A 22224-nucleotide genomic window follows, 5' to 3' on the forward strand; every position below is an offset into this window, starting at 1 on the left:
ACTTATTTTCTTTAATTCTTGTGTCACAGGATCTGCAATCACAAGTGGCCGTATCCTTACCTCTGTTCTAAAATCTATTCTATAACAGAGGCAACATGCAAATGCTAAGTTACAGACTTTTAGCTGTGTGGGAGCATTCATGATGAGTGGTACTAAGGGCACTCCTAAAACATAGGGTCAACGTACCCTTTGCTTTTATCACTTGGCACCCACTTTCTGCAACCGTGTAATGTGTTTACTTTGACCTGTGAGAGTTGAATTTTAACTTCTTAATTGATTTATCCTAGGATTTAAGCATGAGCCATGACAGAGGGGAGCAGCCATTTGAAAGGAGGATTTTATTTAACCAAGATGTGTATGAAATGGATCTCAGTTCTTCTGCTGATTCAACTGAGTTGTTGCTTCAACTGTGGAACTTGTGGGAAAGTGCTGGTGTGGCCAACAGAATACAGCCATTGGCTCAATATCAAGACAATACTGGATGAACTTATTCAGAGGGGCCATGAGGTGACTGTTCTAGTCTCGTCGTCTTCCATTCTTATTGATTCCAACAAACCATCTTCTATCAAATTTGAGGTTTATCCTACAGCTCTTACTAAAGATGAGATGGAGCTTTTATTCATGACATGGATTAAGAAATGGACATATGAGGCACCAAAAGATTCATTTTTTGCATATTTTTCAGTAATACAAGAATCTATTTGGGGATATTCTGATATTATTTTAAGGCTCTGTAAAGATGTAGTTTTGAACAAGAAACTTATGGTGAAACTACAAGAATCAAAGTTTGATGTCTTGTTTGCAGATGCCGTCAGTCCTTGTGGTGAACTGCTAGCTGAGCTGCTTAATATACCCTTTTTGTACACTGTCCGGTTCACTACTGGCTATTCATATGAGAAGTACAGTGGAGGACTCCTAACGCCTCCTTCTTACGTACCTGTTATTTTGTCAGAATTACAGGATCGCATGACGTTCATGGAGAGGGTAAAAAATATGATATATGTGCTTTACTTTGACTTTTGGTTCCAGCAAGTGAATGAGAAAAAGTGGGATCAATTTTACAGTGAAGTACTAGGTAAGTCATGTTTTTATAAGTACACTACCGCTCCAACTTTCCTTGTGCCTTTACAGGTGAATTTGTGTAAGTAAAAAGACAGAGGAATATAATTTTTGTTAGGAGAAAATGTGAAAAGATGTATAAATCTTATAAATATTATGGAAATATTTTCACTATAGAATTAGTTAAAAGAATCCTGGGAGCCATGGACCAGGAAACTCCAGGAAGTCAGAAACTGCAAAATAAACATACTTAGAATTTCTTTAATTAATTATATATCCATTTCATTAGTCTTTTCACCTTTACAAAACTCAATGAAGGGATGGATGAACAGAGATATGTAGATTAAAGTGTGAGACTTGCTTGTAGCATAAACATCTATGGACCATCAATACAATTATTTTTTGTGCTGCTCAGTTTCCCTATTTACTAACAAAAGATTTTCAGCATTACCTCCTCAAGATTCTGTGTAATGAGTGGTAATCTTTCAGACTCAAAAAAGTATAATTTATGTCTTCAATATTTTATTGATCTTCTAGCTAAATAGTCAGCATCAAAATAATGTAATTCTGAATAAATGTTTTTAGAGAAACTTAAGGTTTGTAACAATTCCACATTTCTTTATTACGTACTTGTCAGTCACCTTTCTTACAGGCCTATGATATGGTTGGCTGGTTAACACACAAATTACTAGTCTGGATCTTTCAAAACTATGTGAAGGAGCCGTCACTATGTCTACTGGTGTGTCAAAACTCAATGGGCATAATTTTCCATGCTTTTAACATTTTCAGCTCTTAATTACAAATAGTTTTCTTTAATGATAAAATACTGTTCAGCTCTTAAATTGTCTCAAATGCCCTAGGTTGGTACTAGGAATTGAAGGACATTGACAAAACCTGTAGTTTGGTTGGAAAACGAAGGGTCAAGGGCCTGCTTTGCTAAACTACAGAAATTGGAGAGTATTTCTGCAAAAAGCATCTTCATGGGTATAGCATGATTAATTGATTTCGGGGCTCAAATTTCAGGAAGACCAACTACGCTATCTGAAACCATGAGGAAAGCGGAAATGTGGCTGATTCGAACCTACTGGGATTTTGAATACCCTCGCCCTTTCTTGCCGCATTTTGACTTTGTGGGAGGGCTGCACTGCAAACCTGCCCAGCCCTTGCCCAAGGTATACCCATTGCTATTCATTTTGTTTTTTCTCGAAATGACTCTCCCTTCTTCGCTCAGAATGTGTCACTAAGTAATACAGGTGGGGATGCGACAAAGCGACTTGCATATGTAGCCTGACACAATAAAATGGAATATCTGAGAGACTTTGAGAATAGGGTCTGATAAATTAGAGCCTTCATCATTCAACACATAAGACAATGCTGTACTTTCAAAGTCTGTTTTCAGAGCTATTATCATCTTCCAGGACTACAGTGCAGAGCCAGGCATTTTTCATTCTAATGTGCACAGAATGACGACGAGCCAGAAACCAGCTCAATGGTACCCAAGAGAACAACAACCGTGCGTCCAGACATGGTTTTCCCTTCCCCACATCACTCAAGCTCTCACATACCTGACATTCTACGTGGAAAAAGTAGAATGAAAGCAAGTATTGAAAATACAATGTGAAAAGTGTTGTAAGAATGAAAGCAGGGTTCATAGAAAGTAACGTGCAGTAATTGAAATTTAAAGGGAATGGTGTATAGGCATAGACAGACCCTACAAGGGGAAAGAAAGAAGGCAGGCAGCTACAACAGCAATGGCAGCCCCCCATGATCTTCGCAGTTAGTTGAACAAGAAGACGAAGAGTAACGTGGTAGATGGTATAGGAGAGGGTAGCTGGAAAGAGTTCGTGAAGGAGAAGATATGATCAGTGACCTTTTTCTAAGTGATCCCTCAAAATACAGTTACTGAATTGGAGTGTGCAGGAGCAAGACTGGAATGGATGACCCTTTAGATGAGAATTTTGTTGCAGGCACCAGTTGTTAGGAAACTAGGCTAGAAAGCTAACAGAGTCAGGACTATTCTTACAGAACTACCCACCTGTGTGGTGGGTTCATGGAAAGCAGAAGGTAGTAACAGGAAACAAATATGGCAAAGTAAATAATCCTAAAAGAATATTAACTATTGCAAATAATTGCTATTTTGCTTATTACTACAATTCCTATTTGTCATTTAATCTGTGTCTGTCACTTCAGAAATAATTGTCATTTAACTGATTTTCCAGCAAATCAAGACTATATTCTCTAGCAAACAGAACCTGTGCGGCTAGTTAAAGTGGATACGAGCATGTGGGCAATCAGATGAGCGGGAGGACCTGCTTACGTTTTTCCAACTTTTCCGGTTTTTCTTTTAATTAACCTGTGAGTGGGACTCTTAGGACTATTTCACAGAAGTTCCAAAACTAAAGTTTTTGTTTCTTAATATTAGAAAGTCTCTTTTTTAAAAACAGAAAGAAATTCTCAACCCCTGGGCATAATTGTGCATGTTATGGAAATAGCTGAGAAAATATGAAGAAGCTTAAAATGTGACCTAAGGGATTAGGCTGCTGAAAGGAATATAGATTTGCCATCATCCCCCACAGTTCACTTTCCCTTAGTGCTCATAGGCAAACCGTGGCACCCTAAGGCCTCCCAATGGAACAAACTCTCCAGAAAACTTGCTGGAATAAACAGGTGCTTAGGTAAAACTATAACCAACCAGATGCTCTCTAATTGATTCTGTCTCCCGGAGATCCACATGTGTCAGAGCAGAACTGTCCTTTTCAGAATTTTCATTGCCTGTTTTTCCTGAACTTAATGGCCACGCTTTTCATTCTAGATGGACTTGAACTTCCAACTTGTTGGTTAGCGGCTAAGCACAGTCCTTATTCACGGTGTGCTTTTATTATTTATGAGTAAAGCTGGGTTAAGATCGTGCTTTGATGGCTCCTTCTGGAAACTTCTATTAGTAAAGAACATTGCTTGCTGAAGTAGGAGGGCTGAGAAGAAAGGAAGAGCAGTGAGGAGATCAATTAACGTCGTAGCGCAACAGTGGACTCAAACATGACAATCGGGTGGCTGGTGTAAGACCTGACCATGTTTCCTTCACAAGGTCACTCTGAGTTGGAACTCCCGTGACAGTACCTAACACCAACAACAAACTAATTAAAGGTTGGTGGGCCCCAGCTACCCAATGGGGACACGGAAGAAACCTCTGGAGAACTCCTTCCATAAAGATTACGGCCAAACAAAACCAAAGAAAATGCAGGGGCTTCAGCTCTACTTGGTGGGACAGGCTGCTATCTACTATTGAGTTGATGCCACCGCATAGGGACCCTATAGAACAGGGTGGAACTGCTTCTGTGGGTTCTTGAGACTGCCATTCTTTTTTTTTTAATTGGTTTGGGGGTTGGAGGGGAGGTGTCCTATTTTTATATAGCTTATAATTGATTGCATGATACATTGAAGTGGACCTAACTCAATGTCCTCGGTTAAAATCTCCAAAGAGAAAATCAGATGAAAACACAAATGAAATGAATGTTACAGTGGTTCATTAAACTACTGGTCCCCGGGAACCATGTTCTGCTGTGTGGATGAAGGCTCTCCTCTGTCTGCTTCCTTGCTTGCGCTTTCTCTGGTCCGGCTGCACCACCATGTTCATCACACTCATCTTCACAATCAAAGGTCGTTTTCTTAGCCTGAAACTGTCTTTACCTTTGCCAACCGCGCCTGCGCAACTTCATTTCCCATTTGTTCAGAGACTCTGATTGGTCGTCCAGCTTTCTCAGGGCTGCCCATCCCCCTCTGCTTCTAGCGCTTCACATGTCACGTCTGTGTCTTTTAATTGTAGGTCTCTGTTACGTGCACCTTTGGCTATATCCAATACTTCTTTCACTTTTTCTTGAAATACTCCACTATGTGCTCCTGCGATAAAGCATCCATTTGATTCCTCCAGGACTTGCAAACGGTTTATGTTCATCTGCTCTACAGCTCTGATGAGCCACGTCACCCAGGACATTTCAGCAAGTCTTCTTCCAGAGACTTCATTTCAGCATCTTCTACTAACTTGCTGTTCTTCTTGCTCTTGTAATTCTGCCTCTACTTTCTTTTGCTTTCTTTCTTCATTCTTTTCAACAGAGAAATCAACCTTGAAAAGTATGAACAGGTCTATGCCTTTATTCTTCTGGCCAAGGGTCTCTACGAACGTCTTAGCTGTCAAACACAGCAAATACTGATCCCTTAAACGCTTTGTGCTCATCTGCATATGTAGAATTTCACCTTTCTCCTCTAACCATTCTTCTGATGACATCAGGATTGCATCAGTTAGGAAACCCTTCATATTAATCAGACCCATGTTGTTGTTTTCCTACATCATTTTAATACTCACCAGTCACTTTAGGGAGAGATTTGCTTGGAGATCTTCAGAGTTTAGTTTTTCATCGCTTATTTCCATGACATCTACCTTTGATTTGCTCAGTGCTTCTACTATTACATTAAAGTCACTTGTTAGACGGCTTAGCCTGTTGAATGTATATCTTCATCTCCAATAGCACCCAGCCTTCACCTAGTTGGATCTATTCCTTTAAAACGCTGTCCCTGGGCAAATAAAAGCATGCATTTGATGATAGATTTTGCCTTCCAGCTCAGCCATTTTCTCACTATCACCATTTTCAGCGATTGTGGCTATCTGAACATGTTCCTTTATGGCTCTGGCCCCGCAGAAGCACTCCACAGAACAACTATCCCCTGACTTTCACACACAACCTGCTGGCCTGTCTCCCTTGAAGAAGATAGGGAGAGATAACCCTTTATGGGAGTCGAAAGTCTCTTCTTTCTCCCTCTGTGGCAGGTAGGGCTGTCCTACATTGGAACTGACTTTACAGTAAGAGGTTTGGTTTGGGTTATCAACATTTAATTTTCCCCTGCATGGAAGTTGTGTGTGGTCAAATCTTTAAGCACTTTTCATTATTTTATTACTGTTTCATGATGAAGCTATTTCTTTCTTCATAGGAAATGGAAGAGTTTGTCCAGAGCTCTGGAAAACATGGTATTGTGGTGTTCAGTCTTGGGTCAATGATCAAAAACATCACAGAAGAAACGGCCCATATCATTGCATCAGCCCTTGCTCAGATTCCACAAAAGGTAGATATGGAAATTTTATGAAAGCTCCATTCTATCTCGTTTCCGATAGAAAACAAATATACATCTATTAATATGTTGAAACAATATGACATTTTCAGGGTGCCGATGAAACAACTTGCCTCTGGTTCTTTAATGCTTTCTCCCCCTCACCACCACCACCACCACCACTATCATGACCTCAATTCTACCTTACAGATTGGATTAGACCAGAGCATGCACACTGCTACAGATAAGAGCCCGCAACACAGGGAATCCAGGATAGATAAACCCCTCAGGGTCAACAATGAGAACAGAGATACCAGGAGGATAAGGGGAAGGTGGGGGGAGACAGGGAAACTCAATCACAAGAATCTACATAGAACCCCCACCCAGGGAGATGAGCAACAGAAAAGTGGGTGAAGAGTGACAGAGAATGATGTAAGGTATGAAAATAATAGTCTGTGACTTATCAAGGGTACATGAGGGAGGGAAGAAGGGGGAGGGAGGGGGGGAAATGAGGAGCTGATACCAAGGGCTCAAGTAGAAAGAAAATGCTTTGAAAATGATGATAGCAACGTATGTACAAATGTTCTTGACACAGTGGATGAATGGATGGATTTGATAAAGAGGTAAGAGCCCCCAATAGAAGTTAAATACAATATTTAATAAGTAAAATAATAATATGACATTTTGATTTTTAATTTTTTAAAAATCCAGTCAATATTCTATAAAATGGATAAATATTTGAAACATAAAGAGTAGTATTGAATTAAACCTTTATTCTTTTAAACATTTTATTGGCACATAATCCACATATCATATCATCCATTCATCCAATCATATCAAGAAGAGTTATGCAATCATTACCACAATCAGCTTTAGAACATTTTCTTCTTTCTTCTACTTACTGTTATTCACTCTCCTACACACACACACACACACACACACACACACACACAAGCTTCTTCACCGTTCCCCTAAGAAATCATTAATCTGGTTGCTGTCTTTATAAATTTACCTATCCTGGGTTTTATATACAGAAAAACCTCACCACCACCACCACCCAAAAACTAACAATAATAACTAAATAAAATTGGGGGAAAAAAGTCAATTGAAAAGAATATAGAAAATATTAAAAACTAGAACAACTTTACAATGAGACCAAAGGGAAATCACATGATAAGGTGTTAAATTATAGCCTAGCTCCATCTGCCATAATCTGCTTTCCAAAGCACTCTGCATGACATCAAGAGGTTCACATCCCAGGTCTATGGTCAGAGAGGATCCACCAGGGCTTTATCCACGTTTTCCCCCTCAAGTTTTTAAAGATGGAAACAACTTCTAAGTGGGTCAAAAGACAGATAAAATTTGATATTACAATTATCCCCAGATGGGCTCTGCAACTTGACCCCTCTCCTTCACCTCAATAAGGTTGTTTATTTTTGAACTTCTCATGAATGTTTCTATCGACCCCTCATGATCACACAGGCTGGTGTGCTTCTTCCATGTGGGCTTTATTGATTCCCTGCTAGATGGCCGCTTGTTTGGCATCAAGCTTTTAATATCCCAGACACTATACCTTTTTATAGCCTGGCACCATCTGCTTTCTTCTCCACATTTGCTTATGCACCCAGTTTGTCTTCAGTGATCATGTTGGGCAGGTGGGCATCACTCATTGCAGAGACTGTCAGAGGGAAAACTGTGTTGAGAGAAAACTTGAGTAGAGGCGCAAAGTCTGTCCATTACCTCAATGTAGTGTCTTATAAATATATGTACATAGACCAATACTCCAGTATTTATGTATTAATATATTTACATATGTGCATGTCTATGTTTTTACCTGTATAAATAGTTTTGCTTCCGTGTTCTCTCCTCTATTTCCTTTTACCTTCCTCCTGCCATCCCAGCACAGAGGGACTACATGGAAAAGAAGATAAATCCAGGGGAATGTATTCCACCAATGAAACACACAACATCTCTCTAGGACCTTAATCCTTCTTCCCCCCATATTATGATCTCAGTCTTACCTGGAAAATCCAGCAAGTCCAGCATACATACATCAGTATACATGAAAGCTTTCAATTTATGGTATTCAGGATAGACGAACCCCTCAGAAACAGTAATGGTAGTAATAACTTCAAGAGGGTAGGGAAACAGAAGAGGGTAGGGAGGGATAACTGATAGCAATGATGGCAAAAATAACCCCTCTCTAGAGGGAGGAATATCAAGATTGTAAGTGAAGAGACAGAGGAGCAGAGTAAGATATGTATAAATAAAAATACATAATATATTAAGGTTTTGCAAGGGTGGCAGGACGGATGGGGGAGGGAAAAATAACTGATAACCAGGGACTCATGAAGAAAGACAATGTTTTGAAATGGCTGATAGCAATATTTGTACACATCCATTTGATATAATGGAGGTATGTACTGTTATATGTAAGAGCCCCCAGTACAATGATTTATTGATTTTAAAAGAATTACAAAAAAAAAATAAGATGTCACTTTTTAACCTAATTATATCTATCAAAATCATCTTTAAAATGCTCTCTGTAATGTTTACAGTTAATAATTACTTTACTACCATTAACACTGTGATGACAAATGCATATATAAATAGGCACAGTGTGAAGTTTGAGCATCATAGGGAAGTGGTAGCCAGGTATAGAGCCATCAACAAATTTTGTCCTTTCATTTGACAATTACATTCCATACATGATCACACATTAAAGGTGGATAGTCCTACTTATTTCATTAATGTTGTAGTTGTAATTCCTTAACATTTTGTTCTCATTTCCTCTAAGATTCTAACTCACATTCAACTCATGGATTAAAGGATTCTCTTCATATTAACAGGTGCTGTGGCGATATGATGGCAAGAAACCAAGTGCCTTAGGATCCAACACTCGGCTCTATAAGTGGCTCCCTCAAAATGACCTTCTTGGTAAGTAAAGGGAACAAGTGCTGGAAAGAGGAGCCAAACTGAAAACCAATTATTGAACATTCATTATCGAAAAGCTCAAAAGCAAAAGTTGTTTGTATGTATTTTCTCATTTCAAGGGGTGGGGGAAGATAAAATATAATAATATTTAATGATACATGAGGGAGCAGTATCAAAAGGTTTACAGAAAAATGAAACTAAGAGATAATGAAAAGTTTCCACTATTTTTTTAAACAGTCTCCTCATAGAGGCCTTATGGCCAGAAACAAGGTATTTAACCTCCTGGAGTTTTTTAATAGCCTCGTGGGTCATACTCTTTCCTCAGACTCTCAGTTCACTCCTATACTTGCCACTGACGGAGAAATATTTCCCATTTAGCCCAACAATAAACAAAGTCTCTATCCTGAAGTGATGAAACGCTTCACAGTGAAGTATCCCCTTCCTTTCCTTGCACTCCTCCAACACATTCCATGCTGGCCTGGGCACCCTGCATATCAGGCTCCGTCTTTCTTCCCTTTATGCCTTCAGAGAACATAGCTCCCCCCACCTCCTCGCGTAGGTACTTTCATCCAGAATATTTGTTTTCAATTTATCCAACACAGCTTCTCAGCCACCTTTCAAGCCACATCATTGCTCCCATAAAACACCCTCCGCTGCTACTCAGAGACTTCCCTGCTTCCTGTCAGAGATGGTAAAGCAATTTAAATGCGGTTAAATGAGGATGACACTTTGTTTTCTAGAAACTGTCTGATTAAGTTCCTTATATTTGCCATTTCTCGTTTTATTTCTAAGGTATACAATGAATAATCTTGTCAAAATCTACCCATCCCTAGGTCATCCAAAAACCAAAGCTTTTATAACACATGGAGGAACCAATGGGCTCTATGAGGCTATCTACCACGGGACCCCTATGGTGGGCATGCCCCTGTTTGCAGATCAAGCTGATAACATTGCTCACATGAAGGCCAAGGGGGCAGCAGTGAGTCTGGACATAGACACAGTAACAAGTACAGATTTGCTCAATGCTTTAAAGACAGTCATCAGTGACCCATCGTAAGTGGTTCTCAATTGAGGTTCTGGTGTGGTTTGGGTTTTTCTGTGATGGTGTGGGCATGATTTGTCAAAGGTTTGGGGAAAATGGGGAAGGTTGAAATAGCCATAAGGAGAATGAGACGAAACACTGAAGTTGGAATTGGAAGAATTCTGAGAGAAGCACAGGTTGAAATATAGTCCATGAATGCTCAAAGAATAATACTTTGTGTGATTTTCTTTTAAGATGATAATCATTAAATGTTTTAAACCTTTCTAACATAGCTTGCTCTTAGAAAACTAACATGATACAATCAACCTCAAATAGCTATTACATTTAATACTTCTTAAATTTCTAACCTAATACTTTGATCCCCTCACTAATAAATGGTAAAGTACTAGGACAGAAAATGTATATAATTAAGATCACTGAAAAATAAGGACACCAAAGCCAACCCATTGTCAGCATACATGTACCCAATGTCTTAGTTCTTTTCATAGGGAGCCCTGGTAGCAGCAAGGGTTACCAGTTGGGCTGCAAGCCACAAGGTTGGCAGTTTGAAACCTCCAGCAGTTCCTCAAGAGAAAGCCAAGGTTTCTACTTCTGTAGAAGTTACAATTACAATTTCAGTTCGGAAACTCAAAGGGGCAGTTCTACCCCGTGCTATAGGATGGCTAGGAGTCAGCATCAACTCGATGGCAGTGAGCATGGGTTGGTTTCAGTTCGTTTGGTTGTGATTGTTTTGTCTTATTTCAAAGATCTTGAAATTAAGCAGTGATTTATTTGGAGAGGATATGCTGGAATGTTCCTGTTTCAAAGTTAAAATAGAGTTTTTGAAAGCACTTCACTGTGCTTTGGGTGAGAGTTTAAGTAGCAAACAAATTTTCCAATCAATAGCTTATACACAGATCAGTCCATGACATTGGTTTTGACCCCTGCAAGACGTTAGTATGCTCCGCTTTTCCTCCTCGGGTGCCTGGTTACCATTTCTGGTTTCCCTGTCTCTTCTGGACTTATTATCTTGGTTTAGGCAAATTAATAGGTAGGCCCATTAAAAAAAAAGGGGGGGGTGCTGTGTTCTTCATACAGCTAGTTTCTCAAATTACTAGCTCAGCATACAGACTGAATAAATATTGTCAACAGATACAACTCTGATGCACACCATTTCTGTCTTTAAACTGTGCCGGGTCCCCTTGTTTTGTTTGAATGAGTGCCTCTTGAACTATGCACAGGTTCCAAATGATCACAATGATGTGTGGAATTCCCATTTCTCATAGTGGTATCCGTAATTTATTATGATCCACTTGTCTTGCATTTTATTCTTTTAGCCTTATTCAGTTTTTAGGTTTTCTGGTATAAGATATGGATACTGTTTCCTTTCTGTAAATGGATATTCAATTTGCCAGCACCACTTATTAAAGTGGCTAGCTCTTCCCCATTTAGTGACCTTCAAACCTTTGTCAAAACCCAAAGTCAAAATCTCTAAAACCAAAACTATTGGTTTTATGTCATGACTTTAATTATGTCATTACTATCATCATAATTATGTTATAATCTCAAATTTTGGGTCATAATGAAATTAAGAATACAGTTAATTCAGGGAAAATATTGATAGTAATAGAGTAGTGGAGGCACAATTATTTTAATTTTAGTAAACCAACCGCATTCTAAATGACTACCACAAAAGCATCTTTTATTTTGAAAAGGAATATACCTTTCACTTACTGAGTTCCTATAAACCAATATCTCTACTATAAATGCCTTTATGCATCTTTTAATTTTTAATAAATACAATGGTAGAGTTGAAAAATGAAGATTTCTTTATTAGCTGAAATATATAAATACTTGCCATGTGCTAAGCAATGAGCTAGGTTCTTTGCTTTTATTAAGTGACTTCTTCATTATGGTCTTTCCATATTATATTGCAAAACTACTTAAAAATTGGTGAGACACTTTCAAAAACACAGCCCTCTGAGTGTACTTTATCAATTACATGGGGAAGTTCCCCACTTTGCTCTTGCTAGCGTCATAGACACTTGCCTTTATTCACTCTTCTTAAACAAAAATCATTCATTGTTCAACCAAGCACAAAACAAAAACCCCCAGTGCCTTGAAATGTTGACCATTAGCCAGATCTAGAACAATACTAAAGCAACAATAACAACAGCAAACAGACAAACAAACAAAAACCAACAACACGGTATCTTTCACATGACAGAGACACTTTAATATTTAAAGCTCAACCCATTATTTATCACAAAAAAATCATATAAGAGCACTGTCCCCATTTATTCCACTTTAGCAAAGAGGAAAGAAAAGGAAGCACACTGAGAATTTATAATTTGCCCAAAGGTGACGATGAAGTGTCAGAATTCGAATTCAAATGAAGCCAATGCACTGTGACATGTTTATCTATTAAATCACTACCATAAAATAAATACCAAGTTCTGGCCAATACCAACTCCTGATCAGCCCTGGCTGGACATGTCCACCGGCCCCATCATGGACCTGCCTTCTACTTCTGAACTGTGGAATTATTTTGGACCTTGTACACCAGACCCATTAACACGTTCTTACTAGATAATTATAAAACCAGATACTCAATTTTAAAATTTTTAATTTTTTATTGCCTTTATGATTTAACTCATTCCATTCTCAAACCTAAAAATACATGTCCACTTGTAATGTTAATTTTCTTAACATCTTGAATTCCTATGCATTCAACAAATTCTAGCTTGTAATCTAACATCTCTATAATTATCTTAGATGAAACTAGTATTTAACTTTACACCGAATGCGGAATATATCAATGAAAATTGATGTATTTATCTTTTCTGGTTTACACTTTGCTTTTCCTTCAGCTACAAAGAGAATGCTATGAGGTTATCAGCCATTCATCATGATCAGCCTGTTAAGCCTTTGGATAGAGCTGTCTTCTGGATTGAGTTTGTCATGCGCCACAGAGGAGCCAAGCACCTTCGTCCAGCATCCCTTGACCTCACTTGGTTCCAATACCACTCTTTGGATGTGATTGGCTTTCTACTGGCCTGTGTGGCAATCTTTACTTTCCTTGTTGTTAAATGTTGCTTGTTTGGTTGTCAAAGGTTTTTTAAGTCAGGAAAGAAGAAAAAGAGTGAGTAGACCTCTTTGAGAATTAAGACTAAGAGATATGCTAAACGAGGTCATTGCATTTAATTCAACCACTATGGCTCAAGAGATAGGAAGATTCTTCTCCATATTTTGCCACACCCACGCCATCTCTGATTTCCCTGGATATTTTACCTGGTAAATTGTGATAACATTGCTTCATCCACTCTTCTCTCAAGAAGAATAATCCTGTGTTGTGCTAGTTTTTAAATCTTCTCCAAAATCCTTTTGGAAATGGGCAGCTCCATGTGTCAGGTGAATTATATCAAATGTATCTAATGATATGGCTAACTTGGGAGCTCTTGGTGTAAATATGAGCGGTGTCCATACGTCTTTTCCTTGTACTACTGGAACTTGGGAAAATGACTTGCGGGCCATTCATGACTTCCTCCAGCCTCAAGAGGGCCTGGGATGATTCCCATGAGGCTGAGGGCAGCTCGGCTTCCACCCTCCAACCATATTTACCCTGTGTGGACACCAACCATCTCTTGTGGCACACGACCCCTCTGCTGGGTTAGGAAACCTGTGCCATGGAGGCAAAGAACTCGCAGAAAGATCAGAAAACAGTAGAGACAGTTCTTTTGTCCCCAGGGCCGCTTTTCAACCATACTGGCAGGCACGTGCTCAGTCTCACAACGATGTGGCCTCTTGGTCTCAGTCCTGTTTGAGTAAGTGCTATCAAATGCCGTTAGTGTGCCAACGACTAAAGAGACTCCACTTTCTCATTCTCTAGGCTGGGAATCCTGCCTGTCTATGGTCTCTGCTGCTGTAACCCCTTTTTCATGGTCTCTGCTGCTGCCTCTGTTGCTCCCCACCCTGCAGAGGTCCTCGATGTACTCCTCTCCAGGCCTTCCTTCCACTTGTCATGAGACTCTCTGTCCCTGCTTCTGAGATGGTTCAATTTATGCACAGTGGAATGACAGAAATTAACTCATCCCCTCATTAGAGCCTTCTATACCTTATCTGCATTTTCCCACACAGTCATTTGGTGGAAATTATAAAAACTATGCATAGAAGTGCCATAACAAGTACTTTCAACACAGGGTTCCGAAAGAAATGAAAACTCATGATGGTAATCATGATTCACAGTCTCCATCTCAAAAGGTCTCAAGGTTAGGTGGGTGGAGGGCAAAATTATTAGTAGTCAGGCTAGAGGTACCCAGATATTAACCAATCTCAGTACATGGGGCGGGGGTTGGGGGTGAGGATTGTGAAGGTAGGGCTCAATCATATTAAGATTGGCCAATGACTAATCTTCTGTATTTTTCCCTCCTCTTTCCTTTATAAACAATTAAAATGGTCTCCCTACATGCATATAAAGTAACTACTCTGAAAAAACCTTTTGTTAAATTTTTGAAAAAAGAAACGTACTATTCTAATTTTGTAAATCTTGAAATAAATCTCTTTTGATGATAAGTTATGTATAATATCCTAACTGGAAAGCAAAATGAACAATGGCACCTCAACCTATTGATCTGAAAAATTCAAAAAGCCTGGTGTTTTCACTGTGCATTTTCAGAAAATACTTTCTATAAAAATAACATGAATTTGTTTGGAATATATGTATCCCTTATGCAAAAGAAAGCATTTCTCCAGGAATTCTTTTTCTTTCAGAAATTGAGTGGGCAAGTACTCCCTCAATGCAAGAATACTTTATTCTATTAAATTGGCATTCTATGATGCTCACCTTCCCGACACAACCGCTAAAGACAAAGCGGGTGAATAAGCAAATGTGGTGAAGAAAGCTGATGGTGCCCGGCTATCAAAAGATATAGCGTCTGGGGTCTTAAAGGCTTGAAGGTAAACAAGCGGCCATCAGCTCAGAAGCAACAAAGCCCACATGGAACAACATATCAGCCTGTGTGATCACGAGGTGGAGAACAGATCACTGAAGACAAATGGGTGCATATGCAAATGTGGCGAAGAAAGCTGATGGTGGCCGGCTATCAAAAAGTATAGCGTCTGGGGTCTTAAAGGCTTGAAGGTAATCAAGCGGCCATCAAGCTCAGAAGCAACAAAGCCCACATGGAAGAAGCACACCAGCCTATGCAACCACAAGGTGTCGAAGGGATCAGGTATAAGGCATCATCAGAACAAAAAATCTTACCATAGTGAATGATGGGGGAGTGCGGAGTGGAAACCCAAAGCCCATTAGTAGGCCACTGGAGATCCCCTTGCAGAGGGGTCTCGGGGAGGAAACGAGCCAGTCAGTGTGCAATGTAGCAACGATGAAAAATACAACTTTCCTCTATTTCCTAAATGTTTCCTCCCCGCTCCCACTATCATGACACAAATTCCAACTTGCAAGTCTGGCTAGACCAGAGGATGTACACTGGTACAGATAGGAACTGGAAATACAGGGAATCCAGGGCGGATGAGCCCTACAGGACCAGTGGTGAGTGGTGATACTGGGAGGGTAGAGGGAGAGTGGGTAGGAAAGAGGGAACCGATTACAAGGAACTGTATGTGACCTCCTCCCTGGGGGATGGACAACCGAAAAGTGGGTGAAGGGAGGCATCGGACAGGGCAAAGTATGACAAAATAATAATTTATAAATTGTCAAGGGCTCATGAGGGAGGGGGGAACGGGGAGGGAGGGGAAAAATGAGGACCTAATGCTGTGGGCTTAAGTGGAGAGGAAATGTGAGAGTGATGAGGGCAATGAATGTACAAATGCGTTTTACACAATTGATGTATGTATGGATGGTGATAAGAGTTGTATGAGCCCCTAATAAAATGATATAATAACAATTTATAAATTATTAAGGGTTCATGAGGGAGGGGGGAGAGGGGAGGGAGGGGGAGGGGGAAGAGGAAAATTAGCTGATTCCAGGAACCCAAGCGGAAAGCGAACTTTGAGAATGATGAGGGCAACAAATATATGTGTGCTTTACACATTGATGTATGTATGGATTGTGACAAGAGTTGTATGAGCCCCAATAAAATGATTTTTTTTTAAAAAGCAACGAGACAAAAGGCAGCAAGGTTCACAGAAAAACAAGTTTTTGCCAAGAGATTATCAGACTCTCTGTGGATATCTTCCTTACTCCAGAGGCTGTCAGACCAGTACCCATGGCTTGGGGATCCATTGCTTATCCAAATGTCCCTGCTTCCCTGTTCCTGGATTATGGCATGAGTGGATGGTTAACACATTTTACGACAGGCCCGGGTCATGAATTTTTTACTACAGAGGATTTTTACCAGAAATAAGGATATTAATCTTCGGTCCTTTTTAGCATATTAAATCTCAACATAACGGAATGTAGCTGGAAGGGTCATATTAGTAAAACAGTGTTTATTGAGTATGCAAAGGCATTCAACTATGTGGATCAAAACTACAAATAATTACAATTTTAAAAAACAAACTCACTGCCATTGAGTTGATGCCGACTCATAGCGATTCTATAGGTCAGGGTAGAATTGTCCTGTGAGTTTTCAAGATCTAACTCTTCACAGGAGTAGAATTTCTCCAGAATGTCTATGCTTCAGCTCAGAGACCAAAAACTTGTTTCTGGAGTGGCCTGGGAAAAAGTCTGGCAGACAAAGGATTGAGAAATATAAATTACGACAAAATCGAATAGCGACATTTTCCTGTCTGATTGCCAGGAATTTACATAGAAAACCAGATCAACAAGCACTGCTTCAGAATTTTCTCAGCACAAGTTTGAGTAGGGAGAAAAAGAACTATTAGCAGGAATAAAAGGGCAAAATGTTTGGTAGAGGTAGTGATCCAAAAGACAAAGGCCCTAAAGAAGATGGATTCACACTGTGGCTGCACCAATGGGATCGAGCAAGGGAACAATTGTGAGGACGGTGCAGGACCAGGCAGTGTTTTGTTCTGCTGTGCATAGGGACGCAATGGGTCAGAACTGACTCGATGGCACAAAGCTTTTACTTAACAAGAAAGTAAAATACATATATATATATATATATATATATATATATATATATGTTGCTGCAAAACCATGGAAACCTTTTTTAAACCAAATATCAAAATGTGAAAATAGTTGATGTTTCCTGTCTGTAATTGCTCCCCAAGGAATTCTACATTCCTTGATTTATACCTCTTCAAAACAACACTTTGGACAGGAGAGACTCAACTCATGTTCCTTCAGAATCTTTTTAGGACACAATAAGAAATCCACAGGGGAAAAGTAGGGCTGCAGGGTTGATGGCCTATGGTTTCCAAGCAATTTCCCACTTTACACAAACAGAAATCAAATCTCATCTTCACTTTCTCTTACACTCTCCATTACTTGAATCCCATCGGTATCTCTAAACCTCATCCATTTCCTTTACCAAGATTCACTCAAATATTAAAAAACAAAACAAAAAACTTTTATTGGGGCCTCTTAGATCTCTTACCACAATCCATACATGCCTCCAATGTGTTGAGCACATTTGCACATATGCTGCCATCATCATTTTCAAAGCATTATCTTCCCATTTGAGCCACTGATATCAGCTCCCCATTTATTCACCCTCCCTCCCCCCCCACCCTTCCTCACGAACCATTGATAAATTATAGATTATATTTTCCATATCTTAAATTGTCCTCCATCACCTCACCCACTTATCCATTATTCGTCCCCCTGGGAGGGGGTTCTAGATTGATTCCCTGTGTTTCCAGTTCCTTTCTGTACCAGTTTACATCCTCTGGTCTAGCAGGACTTGTAAGGTAGAACTGGGATCATGATCGTGGGGGGAGGAAGCATTTCGGAACTAGAGGAAAGTTGTATGTTTCATTTTTGCTATACTGTATACCCTGACTGGCTCGCTTCCTCCCTGCCACACTTCTGTAAGGGGATGTCCAGTTGCCTACAGATGGGCTCTGTGTCCCCACTCCGCATTCCCCCTCATTCACAATGATATGAATTTTTTTCTTTGATGCCTGATACCTGATTCCATCGACACTTCATGATCACACAGGCTGGTGTGCTTCTTCCATGTGTGCTTTGTTGCTTCTGAGCTAGATGGCCGCTTGTTTATCTTCAAGCCTTTAAGACCCCAGACACTATATCTTTTGTTAGCCGGGCACCATGAGTTTCTTCACCACATTTTCTTATGCACCTATTTTGTCTTCAGCGATAGTGAACATCACAAAATGCCAGATTATTAGAACAAAGTGTTCTTGTGTTAAAGGAGTACTTGAGTTGAGGCCCAGTGTTCATCTGTAACCTTAATTCTTAACATATAGATACGAGTACATAGTTCTAATCCCCTCTCATTATATATATATTTACATATGTACATGCCTCTATTTAGGCCTCTATAAATGTCCCTTACCCCCTAGTTCTTTCTTCTATTCCCTTTTTACTTCCCTCTTGTCCCACCATCATGTTTGCCCTTCATTCAGGTTTAGTAATTCCTCATTGCTACATTGCCCTTGATTGAGCCCCACTAGGTCCTACAACCTCCCTTTCATTGATTTTAGTTCACTTGTTGTTCCCTTGTCCCTGGGTTGGTCCCCCTCCCCCATTTCCTTTCTCTCACCTCCCTTTCTCCTGTATCCCTCTGAAACCATTGGTTCCGTTCTTTTCATCTCTGAATTATTTATCCTGCCTATATTATCTAGATAGACATGCAGATACATTAACAAGTGCAAAAAACAGGCAAAGCCAAATAAAACAACAAAAGAAGTCAAGTCCAACAAAACAATAACAGCAGCAGAAAGCAAGAACAAAATAACAATAACAAAAAGAAAGTCACTGACGAGAATGGAAAAGCCTATAAATAGTTCAAGGTTTGTTTGTTAGCCTTTACAAGTGTTTTCCAGTCGAGTCTGATGGGGTGCCATACTCTGTCTACCCAAGTCTATTTTTGGTGCTCCCTGGGGGTTTCATCACTCTGCTACCCCTGCTACTCTGCTGCATGCCCTCAGTGTCTTGCCCCAGAGTAATCGGGCCAAACCAGATTCACTCAAATCTTGAATGAGTTTTATCTCAGTGTAAAATTTAACCACATTGATGTCTGGGGTTGTCTTCTATTAGCTCCTAATGTCTCGTTGGAAGTATTAAGTACTTTTGTTGATTGTACTTAGTCAAAATTTATATCATTATTTTCCCCATTTATCAAGGAAGCTCTCAGGTTTGATTCTAGGGCTGGATGAACTATTGATATTTTGGTTATTTTTCCTTCTTTCCCAGTCGACATCCCATTTAGACTACATTGCTAGTTGAAACCAGGAAACACATTCCCAGAGAAAGAGCTGTTCCTCCTCTCATAGAGATGGAGTCTGCAGACAAAAACATGCATGTCAAAAGCACATAAGATGGTTTTGTGACAAGAACTACCAGAGACAGGCAGTGAAAATCATGGCCAAAAAAAAATCTTGTCAACCATTCCCTTTTCCTTCCTTACAAAATTTCCCTATGGGCCCCTAATGTGCTCAGAGAACTTTTACCCAACATCAACCCTCTTGTGGATCAGATGAGATCAGTTTCAAGACATCTGTGAACTTCTTGGTGCATTTAAGCATTTTTTATCAAGACTTCGTTCCTATTGAACTGTTTCATTCCGCTCTGAGGGCTCTTTCCTTGGTAGAGGGGCAGTGAAAACGACGGACCGAGCTTCCAACAAACACTGGTCCCAGACACAGAACAAACTGTGAGGATGGCCCAGAGTACGTCTGTTGGACATCAGGTCGTTATGAGTCACGACAGATTAGATGGCACGTAACATGGCTTCTTCCCAATGAATTTCCTTGTTTTCCTCAAAACATTGACTGCATTCGCATCAGTACTTAAATAGAAAAGTCTCAGAGAATTTCAAAACCTCCTGCCCCATTCCCTCAAGTAAGACAATTCTATGGAGTCTGTTCTTATCTCATTCAAAACTGTGCAGTTAATGACAGGGATTAGAGACACCTGCTTAAAGTAAAGGAAATGTCTATTTCTAAAGCTATCTGCTGGACAGCCCGAGCTCGTCCATGGATTTCTCTGTAACAGACAATGGATGTGTGGTTTTGAAAAGAGAAATAACAGAAAATTATTCAAAATCCCAAATAGAAAGTGTCCATTATCTAATTATTTAAAATACATGAAATAGTAAAATCCTAAGGGGGCAAATGGGTGGTCTGAGCTTAATGTTAATCCTATTATTCTTCCTTCTTGGATCTAACAAATCCTCACAAACTACAAAGAAAAAAGAACTCTTTAATCTGAATCATATGCTCCAATGAGAACCACTTGCAGACTCAGAAGTTCCCATCCGTTTCTGAAAATCCCTATAAACCTGGTAAGAAAGCTTTTTGCTTCCGTGAACCACATTTGTCAATTCCTGTGTTTTCAGCTAAATTCCAGGTGTGCTTGATGTAACCAACCTCACACCTAGTCACTACGAGCTAACAAGGCTAAGTGCAGTCTTCTGTCGCCAAGCTTCTAAAAAGTATATGGACATTTTAACAAGAACAACAAACATATCCCACCTCACGACTATCAAGTCATCTAACTCATAGGAACCCTATTGCCCTTGTGTCTTTGAGACTGTAAATCTTTACAGAAGAAAGGCTCTTCCTGCCATGGAGTGGTCATTAAGGCTTACGGAGAATCACTGCCCAATGCATAACCACACTACCATCAAGTCTCCAGCTGGATACTCTTAGTTCCTTAATGAGAATACAAAGCCTGACATTTGACATGACAGCACACTTTACTCTCTGCTTGATGGGAACCCCAGAACTATGAATGCTTTAAAAGCCACAGCAAATTTTAATACCATTTAAAACATTAAGTTGAATCCCTTACAGTCCTAAAACAGTTGAGAAATAGCAAATTAAGTAAACTATGTCACTAAAAAATATTTGCATTTTCATTTGTAACTCAGACACTAAAGCTCATGTGTTGTATATTTATGGACAAGGATGACTGTATCTTGTCTTCCCAATATGCTTCCTGATCAGTCTTGGACCCATGCACCCCACTACAGCCCCCCTACACGCACGCACCTACAAAGAAAACCCACTAGCATTGAGTAGATTGACTCATTGCAACCTTAAAGCACAGGGTAACACCGCCCCATGTGAGTTTCCTGTGACTCAATCTTTATGGGAATAGAAAACCTGTCTTTCTCCAATGGAATAGCTGATGATTTCAAACTGCTACCTAGCACTGTGCTGCCAGAGCTCCTTTCATTGGTCTTAATTTCCTATTAATATCGAGTCAATGAACACACAGGATACTGTGTTTAGTCCAGTGATTAAATGCATTCACTCGGAGGTATTAAGACATCATAGGTTAAAGCTTCGCTGTTAGCAGTTAAGTGTCTGCAATCCAGGACAAATGTTTCTGGCCTTGGGTTCCCCATTCCCATAGGGAAGTTGAGGATATAAGACAACAGTACAAAAAGCACAAGTCATTCTTATGTTGTATGTCCACTGTAAGATTCGTAACACTGTTATTACCTATTCCAGAAAAATAATATTAATATTACTACCAGCTTCATAATAGCTGTTTATATCTTAAGTAAATTTTTAATTGATTCCTATTCTTCACTTTAAGAAAATGAAAATCTAACTTGAACTCATGTACCAAAATTCCCAGTGAAATACCTTACTATTATTGTTGCTTGGTTTTGCTCTGTCTTGTTTTTGTGTATGGTATTATCGCCACAGGTCTGTCTAAATAAGATAGGCTGGATGAACAATCTGGAGGAGAAAACAATGAGACCTACAGTCCTGGTGGGAGATGAGAAAGAGGGAAGTTGGGGGAAAGGTGGTGGTAACAAACCCAGGGACAAGAGAACAACAAGTGATCCAAATCGGTGGTAAGGAGGGTGTAGGAGGCCTGGAAGGGCATGATCAAGGGTAATGTAACCAAGAGGAATTACTGAAACCCAAATGAAGACTAAGCATGATAGTGGGAAAAGAGGAAAGTCAAAGGAAATAGAGGAAAGAGCTAAGAGGCAAAGGGCATTTTTAGAGGTCTAAATAAAGGCATGCACATATGCAAATGTTTA

At 39.7% G+C, this 22224-nt stretch overlaps 1 protein-coding gene across 1 annotated transcript; it reads left to right on the top strand.

Moving 5' to 3' along the window:
- The first annotated feature begins 326 nt into the window (after positions 1 to 326).
- LOC101656163 (UDP-glucuronosyltransferase 2B17-like) lies at positions 327 to 14686 on the top strand. Its single transcript, XM_004703172.3, has 6 exons — positions 327 to 1075; positions 2083 to 2231; positions 6043 to 6174; positions 9009 to 9096; positions 9927 to 10146; positions 12985 to 14686. Exons 1-6 carry the CDS (start codon positions 352 to 354, stop codon positions 13262 to 13264), a joined length of 1593 nt encoding a protein of 530 aa, XP_004703229.1. The 5' UTR covers positions 327 to 351; the 3' UTR covers positions 13265 to 14686.
- The last annotated feature ends 7538 nt before the right edge of the window (positions 14687 to 22224 follow it).

This window comes from Echinops telfairi, unplaced genomic scaffold, assembly GCF_000313985.2.
Source record: "Echinops telfairi isolate 266 unplaced genomic scaffold, ASM31398v2 ScPeMD7_7468;HRSCAF=8506_0, whole genome shotgun sequence".
NCBI classification, from domain to species: Eukaryota; Metazoa; Chordata; class Mammalia; order Afrosoricida; family Tenrecidae; genus Echinops; species Echinops telfairi.

What these genes read in the sequence shown, in the direction of transcription:
- LOC101656163 (XM_004703172.3), top strand. Translation starts at nt 352, where the DNA reads ATGTGTATGAAATGGATCTCAGTTCTTCTGCTGATTCAACTGAGTTGT. An exon ending in TTGCTCAGATTCCACAAAAG is followed by an intron (nt 6,175 to 9,008) that starts GTAGATATGGAA and finishes TCATATTAACAG; the next exon opens with GTGCTGTGGCGATATGATGG. An exon ending in ACAGTCATCAGTGACCCATC is followed by an intron (nt 10,147 to 12,984) that starts GTAAGTGGTTCT and finishes CTTTTCCTTCAG; the next exon opens with CTACAAAGAGAATGCTATGA.